Source organism: Perca flavescens, chromosome 20, assembly GCF_004354835.1.
Source record: "Perca flavescens isolate YP-PL-M2 chromosome 20, PFLA_1.0, whole genome shotgun sequence".
Classification (NCBI taxonomy): Eukaryota; Metazoa; Chordata; class Actinopteri; order Perciformes; family Percidae; genus Perca; species Perca flavescens.
In genome coordinates, this window is record NC_041350.1 from 12812017 (window position 1) to 12829436 (window position 17420).

Genomic DNA, 17420 nt, shown 5'->3' on the forward strand with positions numbered 1-17420 from the left:
CCTTTTTTGTAAGGGAGGCGACTGTGGATGAAGATGCAGGTAGAACCAATACAGACTGGGACTTGGGCAAAGCTGGTTGTGCAGTAACTATGGCAGTTGGAGAGGTGGGTGGTGGAGAGTTGGGTGGTGGATTGATGGGTGTGTTAGAGACGATGATCAGAGACCTTCTGACGGGCTTCTGAGGAGCTTCACCACTGGCAGATGAGGTTTGGCCAAGATTGCTGGGCTCCTGCATCCTCATGGTGACCTCAGCCTCTGGCAGCTCTGGAGCTTTAGGAGTCTCGGGGCTGCTGTTGACTGGCCGCAGCTTGACCTTCTGCAGAAGGGAGGGGGTGACAATAGGAGTGGGTCCCTCCTGTACAACAGGGGCAGAGGTCAGTTCTGCGGTTTGGTTTTCTGTGCTTGCAGGACTAGGCTGGTCCTTAATATTGACAAGACCCTGCCCAGGTAAAGGTGGAGGTAAAGGAATGTTGACAGGTGGAGAAGGAGCCGGTTCTTGAGCCTTTTCTGGTGAAGGAGAGTTTTCAAAAGCTAGTGGGATAGAGACTTCAGATGGTGGTGAAGGGGAAGGCTCCTGGGTTGCTGGGCCATCAGTGTTTGGGAGTACAACCTGAGGTTGGTTGAGAAACTGTATGGGAGGCGGAGGGGGAATACTCTGAGGGGGAGTGAGAATACTGTTGGATGAAACTAGGTTAGATTCAGATTTGGATGGGATATTCTCTTGTGGAAGATCAATCTCCTGCTCTGATGACTTGGGTTGTGACGGTAGGGGTGGTGGCGGTGGAATACTTTGTGGTGGAGTGAGCTTGATAACGGGTGTCGCCTCTTCAGAAGATTGACAGGCACTCTCTTGAGGAGATGGAGGAGAAATCTCCTCAGTGGACAGAGTGCAGACCTCTTTAGGAGGCAGAGGGGAGACCTCTTTAACTGGTGCAGGAGGTACCTCCGTAATCAGTGTGACGGAGACGTAATTATCATTTGGAGGGGGGCTCTCTTGAACCAGAGGAAGAGAGGACTCTTTGGGCCTCACAGGAGAGACCTCTTTAGCTGGCGGAGGAGAAACCTCTTTAGCTGGTGGTGGAAAAGAGACCTTTTTAGTCATAGGAGGGGAGACTGCTTTAACTGGTGGAGGGGGAGCCATATATGATGGGGGAGGTGGGATACTCAGCGGTGGAGGTACGATCCCCTGGGATGTACTGGGCTTCTCTGGATCAGCCTCTGTGGCCACCCTAACACATTCCGTTTTCACCACTGATGTAACAGACGTGGTTGTACAAGAGGAGACACCGCCAGGAATGGATCTCTCTGGTGGCACCTGAACAGGTAGAACTATCCCCACCTCACCAAACATTGGGGGAGGTGGGAGAGGGAAATCAAGCTGATCCGGCCCCGGATCCGCTTGTGCCATTAGTGGAGGTGGTGGGGGCCAAGACGACTCGGGGGACACAACAACTGATGTGACAGAAGCAATCTTTGTGGCGTGTTTGGTGGGAGGTTGGGGAGGATGGTGCACCGGAGGAGGAGAGGGAGATGGAGGAATGCGCACTAATGAAATGGCAGCTAACATATCCGTGTCCATGTTAGTCTTTACCTCTGTAGTTTGTGTGGATGTCTTTATGGCTTCTTCTTCTTCTCTCACTGCTGCCAGCCTTCCTTCGCGTTTCTCTACAGCCTTCACTAACATCCCATTTATTAAGTCACTTACTCTTACTTTCTCAACTTTTTCTGTCACTTTGCTATTTCCTTTCAAATCAACATTTGGCTCAGCCAGTCTGTCATTGTTCTCTTTGTGAATCTCAGCACTCAAAATCTCACTTTCTTGAACTTTCTTTGTCTCCAGCACATGTAGGGATCCATTAACGGACTCCACTGTTACAGTCGGATTCTTGTGTTTCCTTTCTACCAACAAGCTTTTCACAGAGCCCTCTGTAGATGCAGAAGGAGACTGCCTCGGTTGTCTCCTGTCCTTTGGATTTTTCTTTATGATGGCGTAAAGGTTATCAGGTGCCGGGGGTCCTAGCAGCAGCTCAACGGAACGCTTGCTATGAGCCCATACCTCTGGAGGAGGGGGTGGAGGTGCATGGACTTTAGGTGGCGGAGGGATGTTGAAGAGTTCTCTTAAGGCCCTTACAGAAGGGCTGACACTGACAGCATCGACTGTGGTGTCAGGTTTGAGACCATCTGGCTGCGCAAGAGGGGATGAAGTTGAAGCAGCAGGAGTGGACCCAGGAAATAACCTTTGAAGCTTTGCTAAGATGATCTTATGCCTTGGAGAGGTGTACTGGGGCTGTTTAGAAAGCTGTGGGGATCTGCCATCTTGGCTGGAGTAGCCACTGGACGGGGATATTATTTTGCTTGGCTCATTCTCCTGAAGTGGTTTCTGCATCTCTTGTAAAGCATCTTTGGAAACCGTTTCCTCAACCTTTGCAGCATCAGCCTCTGCCTTTAGTGCCTGCAGCTGCAATCTGATGGGACTGAATGACACAGAACCTGAGGAGTCTTCCAGAGAACTGGTGTCAGCATTGTATCCAGGGTTGTCTATGGTTATGGAGGGCACAGGAAACAATTTGTTTTTTTTCATTTTCCTCACTAGAGGCATAGGCGTTATGGAGAGGAGATTCCCTTGAGTTGATCCTAACCTCTGCCAAATCACGTGACCGTCGCTTCATCTTATTGTGAAGGGAATAGGAGCGGCTTGGAGGAGGAGGAGCCCTCTTGGGCTTCATGACAGAGAGGCTACGCGCAAACGACCCCTCTTTCTTAACCTCGTCTTGCTTAATAATGAGCTGGCCATTGGAGGTGCATTTTGAAGCCTTGCTGATTGAGGAGTAAACACTGATTTTGTCCTCTTTAGCAGAGGCATCTCCGTCCTGTGACCTCATCTGTCTGGGGGTGCTGTTGATTGAGATGGTAGAGGAGTCAGATACTAAGGTGTCTGACGACTCAGAGTTGCTCCAACAAGAGCTGTCAGACATATTGGAAGGGTTGTAGCGGGAGGCAGAGGTGATGTTGGAGGCTCTGGAGGAAGTGGTTCTGGAGGAAGAGGCTCTAGAGGAAGCACGGGAGGGGGCTGGGCTGGACAGCAGCAGGCTGCTCTTGCTGACGGTGCGGACGCTGTTGCGACTTCGTCCACGGCTGATTTCCACCACATCGATTGAGGGTGGCAACACAGCATTGGGAATGATTTTGGACATGTAGGGGGCCTGGGGTGACATGGACATGACAGGGCCTGGTGGCTCCTGCTGAAGGCTGTTGGCAGTGGTCATCCAGGGAACGGCCAGGGACCGAGGCCTCTGCCCACCTGACGAGGCAGGGCCCAGGCGGGGCAGCAGGGCCAGGTCATCCCTATGACCAGCATGGGTGGCACCGAGCTGCTGGAGTCTGCCTTCGTTGAGGGGATGGATGACGTTCATGTGCTGAAGGCTGGCACTGGCTCCCTTTTGTGACTGTGCTGCCTGCTGTGGCCCATCAGTGGTTGTGCTGTCGTCAGTTTCACCATTATAAAGCTGGTCCTCATCTAACCTCTGAGTCAGGGACCAACCAACTCTGTCCAGACCTGAGAGAAGACACACAGGAAATGGAAATGCAAAGAAATCATCCATATATTTATTTTCTGTGTAGAAGACAGTAACAAACATATTTAATACTATAATATTTCTGAATGTAGAGCATGCGATTGAAATTCATAGACGGATGGATTTTGTAAGTAATACGTTTAAATGATGAGCTGCATACCCAGTTCTCTCTGAACATGCTGTGGGATACCCACAACAGTCTTCCTGTGTCTTCTCCTTGTCTTGGTCTTTTTCCCAGAGTTCAAGGGTCTGAATGTTGATTCTGTGCAGACAGAGGCATGAAAGAGAAAAGAGATAACAAATATTATCCATTGATCCTTAAAAACATTCTATTTAAAGTGAATACAATCTGTCCCAATAAATGTTTAATCTGTCATTTTTTACATGTGTGTATCGCTATATGTGATGTAATGACCAAGATAGGATGTAAATAGTATTTTATGCTTGTGGTGAAGTTACCTTGCCTGGTGAGTCCAGAGCGGGAAGATCTTGTGGACACGGATGATTGTACAGAGACGACAGAAGTTGTGTCAGCAATGGTACTGTCTGTCATAAACCCTCCACCTTCCCCGTCTGTCTGGACTGTCATTGTGGACTGGCAAAAAAAAGGAGAGACAATCTTTTTGAGAGAGAAAAATCACTTGTACAAGAACGGTGTATTTGGTGTAACTGCAAGAAAAAAACAGCAAGTCAGGGTGTGAGTTGTCACTTACAACTGTGCTTTCATTGTCCTGGAATTCCATTCCATGATTGTTTTCTGCAAGAAAGAGTGACATTTAATTCTGCAGATTAATAATGGCATTTAAAATTATCAGCCGTGTTTATATCAGAGCTGTATAGTAACGAAGTAGAACTACTTCACTACTGTACTTAAGTACTAAAAAGCTGTATCTGTACTATACTGGAGAATTATTTTTTTCTCCTACTTCCACTTTTACTTGAGTACATATTTTCGATGAGTTTAATACTTTTACTCCGATACATTTTTTATGTGCTGCATAGTTACTCGTTACTGTTGTGAATTCCTCACGCTACGGAGACTGCGTAGGTTACGTGTGTAGTTACGGCTACGTTAGTTACATACGATAATTAGGTAAGAAATCCCCGAGATCGCGTTGTGTTTCTTTTCATTACGGTTGCCCGTTCAGAAGTCAGAGACGATGTAAGTTTGTACTCTTTCTATTTAGATGTTGTTGCAGCAGATGAAGCTATTCCTGAGTTGTTTCAATTTGCAGGGAGTACTGAATGTTAACCGTTTTACCCTGTGATGTGAAGCTGCTAGTTTATCTGTATGTTGCTAGCTTGCCAATTTTCCACTACATCACACATTTTATTTCAGTATTTGTTAATAAGTAATTAATAACCCACTGTTATTTCAGATACTAGTAGTTATAACAGCTGTGACATTAATGTACCTTTTTGGGTTTATTTCAGAAACTTCCTTCATATCCAGAAATATACAGCTTGTGACTGTCTGTAATGCACCGTCTTAATACCAAGTAAAAAGTTGAATTCCAACAATATGATATTCAAAATTTGACTGCTTTCATTAATAACTACATAACACAATACTTGTACTTTTAATTTTAGTAATACATTTTAAAATAACCTACTTGCAATACTTAGTACAAAAATCTTTTAATACTTTAGTACTTCCACTTAAGTGGGGGGCTTAAAGAGCACTTCAACTTCTACTCAAGTCACTTTTTTGATAGAGCACTTGTACTTTTACTCAAGTATGGGTCTCTAGTACTTTATACACCTCTGGTTTATATCCTCTGGTTCACACCCTCTTGGGCAATATGCAGACAGTTGTCAATGTTGCCACACCTCTAATTTAGTGCACAATACTGTATCACTGGAGTGCTTTGTACCTTCTTGCTGCATCATTTTCAATCCCTCCAGGGCCTCAGTGTGAAGGTTCTCCAGGTACTGATGCCTGCTGCCCTCGATGAACACGTTCTCCTGGATCAACGGGGGTGCCGGGGTCTTGTCATCGTCATCCCGCTTTGGGACAGCTTGAAGTAGAGAGAGGGGAGAGGGGATCAGTCTGGATCAACTCAAAGCTCTGTGTTACTTTAACAGTAAACGAGGGGGCCATGTGGATGGGATGAGAGCATTCAGGTGTCTGCCAGGGACATTTAAGGACAGGAACAGTAAATATGTTTGAGAGTTAATTACATGAGAGTGTGCGAATTAAAAAGGCTGAACTCATTCCTTCCACTCATGCAGGATTAAACTCCAGGGACTCTGACAGTGACTTTTATGAGGGATTATCACATCAAAAATCTACTGCCAGAAAAAACCGCATGCTCGGTATTACGCATTTTCTTCTAGCCTAAGTATTGTTTAATTAGACCGTGAGAAGGACACTAATTAAATTGCAGTCACATCTTGTTGAATGCATAGTACATCAGTTCAATCTTACCATGTCATGAACCATGGGCACCATAAAAACAATTACAAGTTGTACTCCAAAAGCCTGAATAATTTCTTCTAATGAGTTGCTGTCATACAAAATCAAGTTTAGTTTCTGCTTTTAATGTTATGGTTTTACTTTGAAAGTGCAAAACTGTGTGTGGATTATTGTCACTTTTGCATTTTAAGAAGAAGAAACTTGATAAAAAATAAATAAAAAAAAGATAAAAGACAAACACTAATATTATACTAGCTTTACATTTGCTGACCAACTGGCATACGATTGAACTCTGTGAGCCATGTGGTGCCCTCACGCTTCCAGGACAGTCTGGGATCATTGTGCTAACAACCTGCTAAGGCACTTTTATGTAATGGTGACAGCTGCTCCGCATTTAGCCTCCTACTGTATTCTACTGTACACGTTGCTGTAAGACCATGCTGGATTTAGCCTCGGCAGCCATGTGTTCGGTGATCGCTACCATTTTCTTTTTTTTTTTTTTTTTTGTAACAGCATTAGGGGGTGCTCCCAATAAGCAATAATCTACAAATATTATGAATTCTAATACCTTATTTTACTTCCCTGTAATGTAGAACAAGTCTTAGTTGTTAAAAAAAAGTGAAACTAGAAATCACAGCATATATCAGGGGAGTAAACATATCAAAATGACAGTAGTTTTTATGGCCTGCAGTAAAAGTCAATGACCACACTTTAATTACTTTACTGCCTGTCATAGGCGAGCCAGCTGATCTAGCCTTTGCAATTGGTTTGAGTAATGAACCAATCAGGTCCGTTGTCTTGTAATTTCAAACAATTGTGTTGCTTTCACTCACCTTTCCTCTTGAAGAGAGTTGGAAAGCAGTAGAAATTAGTACTAGAGTTATTAGTCAGAAGCACTACCATGGTTTCTTGTAAATAATCCAAAGGTCCACAGAAACTATACCCAAGTTGTATTAAAGAGAGAGGAGGAAAATTTTGATCTAACGGTGCAGTCTGTCAGTTCAAAAAACATCCTGGAAAGATCACGGCAGGATGATAGTCTTGCTTGTTTTTGATGAAGTTGTTGTTGACAGTTCAGGTCCATGCGGAGTGTTTTTACAGCCAATAGACAATCAGAGCTCAGACGCTAATCCTCAACAGCCTAAATCCTACCATCTCTTTCTACGGTCTCTCCCCTATTCGCTGCTCAACACGATACCCAGCATCCCACTGTTGCCCCCCATGTGCAGGCAAGCTCACCCCAGATTGGTCCGTCACGGCACAGATCAAACTGAGATCATACATGTAAATGTTAAAGGGAAGAGAAAGCTGTTGTCAGGGATTTGAGATACGAGGGACGTCCTGGGTGGCTCCACACTCACTTGAGCCACAGCTTTAGCACTGTTAATAAATAACACTACACTGCTTTGTTAGATTAAAAAAACATGTTCACTATGCGTGGCCGGGTTGGTTCAGTGGGTCGAGCAGATGCACTTATACTGAGAGGTTTATGCCTCGACACAGAGGTCCAGGGTTCGAATCCGACCTGTGACAATTTCCTGCGTGTCTTCCCCCCTCTCTCTGCCCTTTCTCTAGATGTCCTGTCACAAATTTGAGGCAGAAAAGCCCAAAAAATATTTAAAAATGTTCACTGTAGAACTCTAGTAACACAGCAAACATATTTACTTCCTCATACTTCATTACTAGACATAACTTTGTTGTTTTGCCACAAGGGGGAGTAAGTGAATTAAAAGAATCTATTCCTAAAAGAAGATTAAAAACATGTTTAAAAAGAAGCCTGCAGCTCCACAGCACATGGAAAATGTTCCCTATTGTTTCCAGCAGCATTATATTTTGCTACTGTGCAGCAAGAATGCAGAGGATGACAGAAGATCTTAAATGACGCAGTAAATCAATAGCCGCTATTTAATAATCTGGAGGAGCATTAAACACTTAACTTGTTTTTGATACATTTCGGTTGTTGAGACAATGTCTTTATCTTTTTGTCTTTTTGTTTTCTATTAAGGACACCTCAAACTCATCTGTGGCTAAGTTGTTTGCTTACTTCCTGGTGTGCTGAGCAGACATGACATGGTATGTATGTCATCTGAACAAATGGAAAACATTCTCATGTTCGTGATCCTACTGTGTGACTCAAGACAAAAATGGTTTACAAAAAAGGGAAAGAAATGAATTTGCTTTACCAGTACATAGTAACAAGTAGAAAGAGATCATTATTTGAACATAATCCACTGCTTAAGTAAACAGAACCTTTAAATTCATGTGTAGGGTAAAGGCAGTTTAGGACAACACTTATCTGGTTACAGCACACACTCGACTGGAGAGTGATGGGTGGGGCACGACTGCATGTTAATAAGGGGGTCATATTATCACTGGTTCTGTGATCACATTGTAATTGTGTCCAAATTAATCACTGACATATTAAAGACACCATCTGTCACTGAAGCTGGCGGTATTAACGGACTGGTAGTGATTATGTATCAACCCAAAACTGATGTTTACATCTTGGATTTGGATAAACAGACTAAATCTAATGGGTGTGATGTTGTGCGACCAGTTGCAGTGAGGAAAAACAATGTGTAAAAAAAAAAAAAAAAAACAGCTCAGAGAGGAATTATGATTACATTTTGACATGTAACTAATAGTGGATTTAAAGTAGAACATTTTGAATGAGCAAACATCTGTTGGCAAGCTTGTTTGAAAGAAAGACCAAGATATTACTTGAGAAGTTTCAGCTTTTTAAACCAATTCTTTCTTCTTTTTACCATTTCACTTTCAAATGTTTTTATTTTTTTTTATTTCCATGAGGTCTAAATGCTGTTTTTAAACCCGCATTACACTGCCAGGACTAAAATTCGAACAAGGAAATACTGAATACTCAATATATTAATATTTTGTTTCTTAAAAGAGGCCAAATTTAACTAAAATTTTGTTGTAGTAATATCCATAGAATGTAAACCTCCCTCCAGGTTGATAAAATTCACCAAATTCCCAGCAAAAAATAGAAAGAATGTGACCTCACTCTCCTCAGTGGCTACGGATCTGCCTGACAGATACTATAGCGCAGATACTATAGTTTCAAAGGCGATGGACAAGTTAATATCATATTAATTAAGAAGTTAATATCATCTAATCTATATCATCTCTAGCAGCATCATCTTCTTAACAGGCAGCATGCCAGGAACAAGGGAGAGTAGAGAGAAAGATGAGTTGGTCGGCTTCAGACTGTATATAGTTAAAATTGACTGTAAAGAGCCAACGGTTTGAGCTTTAGATAGAGCCCCACACACACAAGACTGACGTGATATGACTCTTTCTAGAACCACCTCATGGGAATCAAACAGATGCAAATACCCCACACACCCCTAACGTCCCTGCCCTAACTTGCCCCTCGCTCTTGTTTTGCACCGCCAGGCAGAGGCATTCTCTCCAGCTCTGAGGGTGCTGTCTGCCAGGTGCTTAAGCCTCTCTAATCAGCACAACCCCAACTGAATGCACTGTGATGACAGTGGGAAAGGGCTGGAGGCTCACCGTTTCTCTAAAAGCAAGAATGTACAGTCTCGATACACTGACCGGACACCCTGGTCAAAACTTGTGTGGTCCACTGACTATTTTCACGCTCTTGGTTTTCAATTAATTAAATATAAACATCCCTCCATCATGGCTGAAAGAAAGGAAGGACGAAGCATGGTGTGACAAGGACAACAATCCCAGTAACAGATACACCTGCGTCATCTGGCACGCAGGGCTACACTCTAATTCACTGTCAGACAACTCTATCTGTATGCCAGCAAACCAGTTTGCATCAGATACCTCCAGAAATATACTTAAGGCACACACAAATTTTGCCGGTGGTCACTTTTTGCACCATAGTTGACCACATTACATCTGTTTACATCCTGAACCTCCCAACAGTCTTCATCTGTCACTTCACAGATTAAAGGTCAGGAGTCAAACTCCCATTCTCAAACTGCAAACTTCATAGCAATGAGGTCTCTCTCGATTGGCTTAGCTAATAAGCTGCACATCAAATCCCATTAAAAAACTGTGCAGGAGAAGGTAAAATATTCAGGCCTGATAATGCCTGTTTAATATAAGCACAACTGTGCTACAGGCTCCTACTACATGTGATTACAGACAACACAGTCTCATTAGTAGAGAATAGTGTATTTAAGGTACAATTGCAAGTCAGTAAGTGTTATTTAAATCAGAATTTATTTATTTGTTTCTAGCTACTTTAGAACAGTGATTCAGGGGTACTTGTAGATTAAGAAGAATATATCAGCTGTAACACCTAAACACTAGATGTTGCAGCAGAGACATTTTAGAACCTAGACGCCACAACTCAGAGTAGTTTCCTGTATCTGTGTCACGTGGGCTCTGCCATGGCCACGCCTCTTTAGGAGACTAGCGGCAGTTCCTGAGTGTTTTGTTTCCAATGGGAGAAGTGAACGTGAACACAGATTATGAGCTAGAGCTGGGCAATATATTGATATTATATCGATATCGTGATATGAGACTAGATATAGTCTTAGATTTTGCATATCGTAATATGGCATAAGTGGTGTCTTTTCCTGGTTTTAAAGGCTGCATTACAGTAAAGTTATGTCATTTTCTGAACTTACCAGACTTTTGTAACTGTTCTATTATTTGCCTTTACCAACTTAGTCATTATATCCACATTACGGATTATTATTTATAAAAAAATCTCATTGTGTAAATATTTTGTGAAAGCACCAATAGTCAACACTACAATATCGTTGGGGTATCAATAGAGGTATTTGGTCAAAAATATTGTGATATTTGATTTTCTCCATATCGCCCAGCCCTATTATGAGCGATTCTTTATAGTCACAAAAGTATATATTGGACCCATTTTTCACAAGCCACATATCTCCAGAACATTGTGACACTAAAATGGCATTTTTCAGATGGACACATGAGGAGAAAATTACTTCGTTTGAGACCTGTTTCTGTCTCAGGACTAGGGTTGAGTATCGTTTGTTGTTTTTTCGATTCCGGTGCTAAATCGATACTTTTAAAACGGTGCCGGTGCCTAAACGGTGCCTGAACCGGTACTTTTCAATAAAGTAAAAAAAAAAGAAGAAGAAAAAAAATAAGTGTAGTAAACAACAGTCAGTGACTTGTTTATTAGTAAGGCCATGGTCAAAATTAAAGATTTAATAATAATGTAATAACTATAACAATAACAATAACTTATTTCACCAGTAATTTGCTGTTGAACCCCAGATGGGAAAAGGGTATTTTACAATTACTGTGAATGCACCACAAGGCTACCTGTTTTAAGTGAATCTGTGTTGTTTAATTCCGACAATGGCAGCTGAAAGTGAACGCACCGTCTGTGTTGTTTAATTCCGACCATATAAACATACTGTATATCTATGAATTGCGACAACGGCAGCTGCTGTGCTGCAGTGCAGACTGTTACATCCCGCTGTTGAAGTCCTCCACAGTGAAATACAGTCACACTTTACACTGTTTAACGTTAGCTGTCAGCATTTTAACCGTGATTAATCCAGCTGCTAGCTAAAGGTAGGCTAACGTTACATGCTGTCAGGTGTAGTGTAAAGTCGAGCACCGAAATGAGGCACCGAAACTTTCGTTCTTATTCGGTCTCGTTACTACCGTTTACATCGGCACCGGTTCCCTATTGGCACCGAGTTTCGGTACCCAACCCTACTCAGGACCAAACTCTCGCGAGATCTGACAACACAGAGAAGCTAATGTCAGCTAACGTTCATGAACGCCCTAACAAAACCTCTGTGATGCTAAATGTCTTTCAGCTGTGTAAATATCTAACGTTAGCAAAAGAACATATTAATAAATTATTTAAATATATTATATTATATATATATATACACTACCGGTCAAAAGTTTGGGGTCACTTAGAAATTTCCATTCCACTCCATTCCAGACACAATACCTGCTGAGATCAGTTGTATTGTTTTTTTTAACCAGGGCAGCAGTTTTCAGATTACATTATTTGCTTACATAATTGCAAAAGGGTTCTTGACTGTTGTAGAAAGAAGTGGCTGAAGAAACACTTGAAATTCATGCTTTTTGGTCTAAACGTCATACCCAAATTAAAAGTGGTACAGCTCCCATATACTTTGACACTCAGGGGTGTGCCTGATATCATTGGAAAGGTGATTGATGTGGGTTTGTTTGTGTATTTGAGAAGTGTTGTATTTTGTAGTTTTTTGGCTTTTTTATTTGCACTTTTCAAATAGAAATAAAAAACGCACAGACATATTTGTAGAAAAGAATTCATATAAAATCCATTTTTGAGTCTTTTAGCTTCTGAATTTTTTTTTCTGCAGTAAGCTGAGACGTGGCTAATGCTGTGTTGTCTGTCACCTGTCAGATGTGTTTACAGCAGTGTATTTTAATAATTTTACAGATTTATAACTTGGACAGAAATAAAAAATCTCCATTCTAGCCTCTGTAACTCTGTGTCAGTAAGGCCTAGAATCACCCTGACACAACTTGAGTGTTTCCTTTCCAATGATATCAGGCACACCCCTAAGTGTCAAAGTATATGGGAGCTGTACCACTTTTAATTTGGGTATGACGTTTAGACCAAAAAGCATGGAATTTCAAGCATTTCTTCAGCCACTTCTGTCTACAACAGTCGAGAACCATTTTGCAATTATGTAAGCACATAATGTAATCTGAAAACTGCTGCCCTGATTAAAAAAAACAATGCAACTGATCTCTGCTGGTATTCTGTCTGGAATGGAAATTTCTAAGTGACCCCAAACTTTTGACCGGTAGTGTATATATATATTATTTAAATATAACTTCCATCCACATTACGTTCACTACACATTCAAACGAGGCAACGCCCCTTTAGGAGACAGGAAGTGTGTACCGTTTCATACCATTGGCGCTGCTTGAAAATCTTTAGGATCTTTGGTTGCAGTTATGTAAGAGTGCTTGAAAACTAGTTAGCAAGCGAGTAGAGAAGTTTGAATAGGTAGGTAGGTAAAAGTAATGAATACATGGTAGCAAAATAGCTTAAAATAATGGCTTAACAGCGGCTGCATAAGCGGCCGGTATGCTTAACTCAAAGTGGGCCTCCTGGCTAAACAGTTCAAATAATTAGCTAAAAGTAATGGATATAAGGTTGAACAATATCCACTTTTATATAATTAACAGTATTACACATTTGGAACATACTGTACATTTGAAATTGTAAGTTATAAAGCTTTTGGCAGCTAAGATGGCTAGGACTAGTAGTAGCTAATGTTGCAAGAGGTTTGTGTGTGGCGCGGTTATCATTTTAGATTGAATTGTAGGACTCAACTGATCCGAGTTAGTGATACTAGAGACTCGCGATTCATGAGTCAATTTAAAGACTCGGGTGAAAGATCCGAGTGAATCACGACTCAAACAGGTTTAGCTACACCATTGTTAGCCATGCTAGCGGTGTGGCGGTTGGTCCACCACAAACTTAAATATCTCAAAACTATTGGATGAATTCCCAAGAAATTTCCGTACTGACATTAATGGTCCTCACAGGATGAAACAACACTGATTTTCCTCTAGCGCCATCAGCAGGTCAAACTTTGACAAAATGTCCAAATATGTGGAAAACTGATGACATTCCCAACAGCCTCAGCTAATTTTAAATGTTAGCATGTTAACATACTACACTAAAATGGTAAAGATGTTGACCATGTTAAACAACACCTGCTAAGCCTTAGCATGCAACTATTGTTATTTGAGCATGTCAGCCTGCTAACATTAGCATTTAGCACAACACACTGCTGCGCCTACATACTGTACAGCTCCACAGAGCTGCTAGCATGGCTATAGACTCATTAATTCTACTTCAGAATTTTAAGAAATTAAATGGTGGCGCACTAACACCCACTACAAAACTGGGCAGGTCCCTTTATTATGTACTTATTTAGGCTTATCACAGTTCCAGTCATTGAATACATCCCAAAAGAACAGTGTGTTCTTCTCGGAGAGGAAAACATGAATAACCAACACTGTGTGCAGCCTTACTAAACTTTGCTACACTAGTGAGTTACAACTAAGTTATATTCACCAATAGTACAGTAAATTTCTACTCTTTACAGACAGCCACATTGTTTGAAAACTGCTTCAAATGACTACAAAAGTCATGACTGGTGACTCAGAAAACTTTCCAGGTACATATTTGTCAGTCTCTCTGTTGACTTTCCTCTGTGTGTTGGCAAACATTTTCCTTTCGTGACAATAGCCTGTGCAGTTGGTGCAAAGCCACAGTAACATACCTGCATATGTTGACAATGAAACTATGTATGATTTCATAAATAATAACTGTTGCTTTTGGTCGTGCTGTTTCGTTTGGTAACACTGACACCAAACATTAAGAGGATTGCAAAGAATAAAAGGATCTTGATTAAATGAAACTGGAGTACATTATTCAGTTGTGCCTAGAGGGCAAACTGGCATTTAGTGCACTTCTCTTACCATTCGAGTGACCTAAATATGATCTCCATACGGGCGTGGTGACTTTTTACCTATTGAAATAAAATCCTTGTAAATGTCCCAAAAGACCCTGTGATTATAAACAAGTATTTATGCATCAGTTTACTTTACAGGTAGTCCTCATGTACAGAAATTCCCACAATGTCAGCATCTGCTTGATTCTTTTCACATAACATCTGGGCAGATGGGTGCTTGTGTTGTGTCAGCTTAATTGTCAGATATTTTATATACAAAGTGACAAAAAGTACCTGAAGGAAATTAACCACACTCCGTTGCAGTGTTATAATTTACAAAAGCTCATGACAGAATCAACTAAAGTGCTTTTCACATAAAGGCTAAATAATATCTTTCTGAGGAATAAACACCTTCCTGACTGGTTGAGTACTTCCCACCATGAGAAAAAGAAAGTAAAACTAATTAGATGTCAGTTTTCTCAAACCCGTTCTCCTGCCCTTCACTGTTATGTCATCATCACGACGTAGCTATAATAACTACAAGCGCACACAACTACAGTGTTCTTTACTATTTATTTCTTGTCTTTACTATTAATTTCTTGTCTTTTTAACATTTAGATTTATGTTTAGTGGGTGAACTGCTGCTAAGAATTTCGTTGTTCATTTTTGTACAATGACAATAAATGAAAACATGACCCGATTTATGTTATAATGCAATCTATGCTATAATGCAATATGCATTATATGCAATCTAGCAGATATCATGCAAAAACTAACCTGGTGACGAACCGTAAAAGCTGAAAATCTTTTATACAACTGTATCAAAACTGATGTGGCAATGGTTTATCGGTGTGTGAATGCTCCACATGACACCTTTAACTAAAAGGGCTTTACACTGCATGATAAACTGACAGATAATACAGTAAAGCAACAGATAAATCCACTTAAGGCCCAGGTATACATGCTTTTAACTACGCGTTCACGTACATAAGATGGCTGCGTTCCTTTGGAGCGTAGGCTGTGCACATCTTCAGAAATTAGCGTTACGCGTCTGCAAGATGCAATTCAGTACATAAACGTGGTGGCAGTAAATCATCTGACAGGCAGGTCAGCAGCTGTTCCACACTCCAACCCAGGAGGTGACTTCCGGGGTCGGCCAGGGATGATATGGCCCTTATCTGCCCCCTAGCGAATGTACGTTTAATCCTCCTGGTACACGCAAAGTACGCAGGCAAGTATGTAAATAATGCTATTCGCGCCGCCGCTTGTCTACGCGTACGAATTGTTAAAAAGCTAGTATATCGGGTCATTTAGGCTTCACAATCTTTCTTAAATTAAGCAGCGTCCATAACAAAATCTTCAACAAAAGTCAAATAATATGCCTCATATGATCTCACCTGGCATGTACGCCAAACACACACACAAAGGGCTCCTTATTTCTAGCCTCCTCAAAGAAAAATCTTTATAATGCTCAGGAATGTGAGCAATCGCTGAGGGAGTGTTCAGAGCGAACAGGTAACCTTCTGTGTTTACCTTGGTATGACCTCATCAGTTTTCCCTTCACCTTATTTCCATTTACCCAAACCAATGGCCTTCCTCAAATCCATTATGAAGCTAAGACGAGTTCTGAGCAGCCAGAGTTGCATAAGAGAGGCCCTTCGTCTAGTTTTACACAGGATCGAGAAAACTGACCGCACAACAGGGACATAAATCACTGTTAGACAGGTACGCAAAAACGCACATTAATAGTGTTAGGAATTAGACAAATCAGGGCGAATTAACCTGTGAGGACAGATAATCTCTGCCTGTTGGCTCAGGATGAAACATTGTCCAGATTATTAGAGAAGACAATGCAGAGTTAATAGGTTTGCCACACTGATAGGTTCAGGAGGCCAGAGTTTATCGCTCCAAAACTGGCTACTGTGCAGTTCCCCCTCTGGTCAAACTCCATGGGCCTTGTTTACAAAAATGCATTCCCGCAAGAGCAAAGGGTTAGGTAACAGCATACAGGGTTTGGATGCTCACCCTAACAGGGAATCTACATCAATCTGCATTGGCATGTCATTATTAAATAAAACTGAAAAGCAAACACATTAGGAGATTAAATTGTCTGATGTGTAGCAGGCTACTTTGTCAGGGACCTATTGGTATAAAATCAGGAAATACCTGTAATTATGATTACGAATTAGTAGTAGTAGTAGAGTAGTAGAATTAGTATGTGACAGTTTTTATACAGTATTTATACTTAGTGCTAGGAAACATTTACATTGGTCAACTCTTGCCAAAAAACATTCTCCAAAAGAAATAATCCCATTTTCAGAATGTGATCCCAGTAAAATATCTGCTAAGTGGTTTTTGTTTTCAAACAATATTAATTTTAGTTAAAGGAGGGATGTGTTAAGGTAAACTGTATATCAACTTTAACATTAGTTTAAGTATTGAGAATATGAAAGGATTTGAGTACACTGTGTTCTGAAAAAATGTTGCCAGTTATTTTTCTGTCAATCAACTAATTATTATTATCGTTACAACTCTAATATTGTCTGTTATGTTTCTATGATGATTTATATTTTTCTTGTTAAATTACACTACCAACTAATAGTACATTTTTGTTAAAAACAAAAACAAAAGTCTTTATAAAGAGGAGGTTAATGTTTTGTCTATGGTGATCTATAAGAATACCTCACAAAAAAGGTACTACTAGTCCTCTATGGCACCAGTGTCTCAGTGCAAGGAGGAACAGTGGGAGTGGAGGGGTCAGGAAAAACAGAACCCCTTGTTCCTTGCTCACTGTAACAGTCCTGGCATGGCTTTTAATTAACTGGCACTGTGCCTGCCATACCAGGCATTTAGTGGGCAGGAGGCCCCTCTGGCATCAATACTGATCATCATCAGGGGCTCAGCAGGAGGTATTCAATTTTCTGGGCAAGTGTGTTACTTTGCACCGTGGCCTGCTCCTACAATAAACCTCCT

At 41.2% G+C, this 17420-nt stretch overlaps 1 protein-coding gene across 1 annotated transcript in view; it reads right to left on the minus strand.

The window, feature by feature from the left end:
* Window positions 1-2427: 2427 nt before the first annotated feature.
* LOC114546895 (uncharacterized protein KIAA1522 homolog) overlaps window positions 2428-17420 on the minus strand; it is a 29887-nt gene continuing 14894 nt past the window's right edge. Inside the window, exons 3-7 of the mRNA XM_028566043.1 lie at window positions 5450-5593; window positions 4289-4332; window positions 4035-4170; window positions 3736-3837; window positions 2428-3556 (exon numbers count right to left, since the gene is read on the minus strand). Of these exons, the coding sequence (XP_028421844.1) occupies window positions 2517-3556; window positions 3736-3837; window positions 4035-4170; window positions 4289-4332; window positions 5450-5593 (1466 nt within the window). The 3' untranslated portion in view covers window positions 2428-2516. The remainder of the gene's footprint in view (window positions 3557-3735; window positions 3838-4034; window positions 4171-4288; window positions 4333-5449; window positions 5594-17420) is intronic.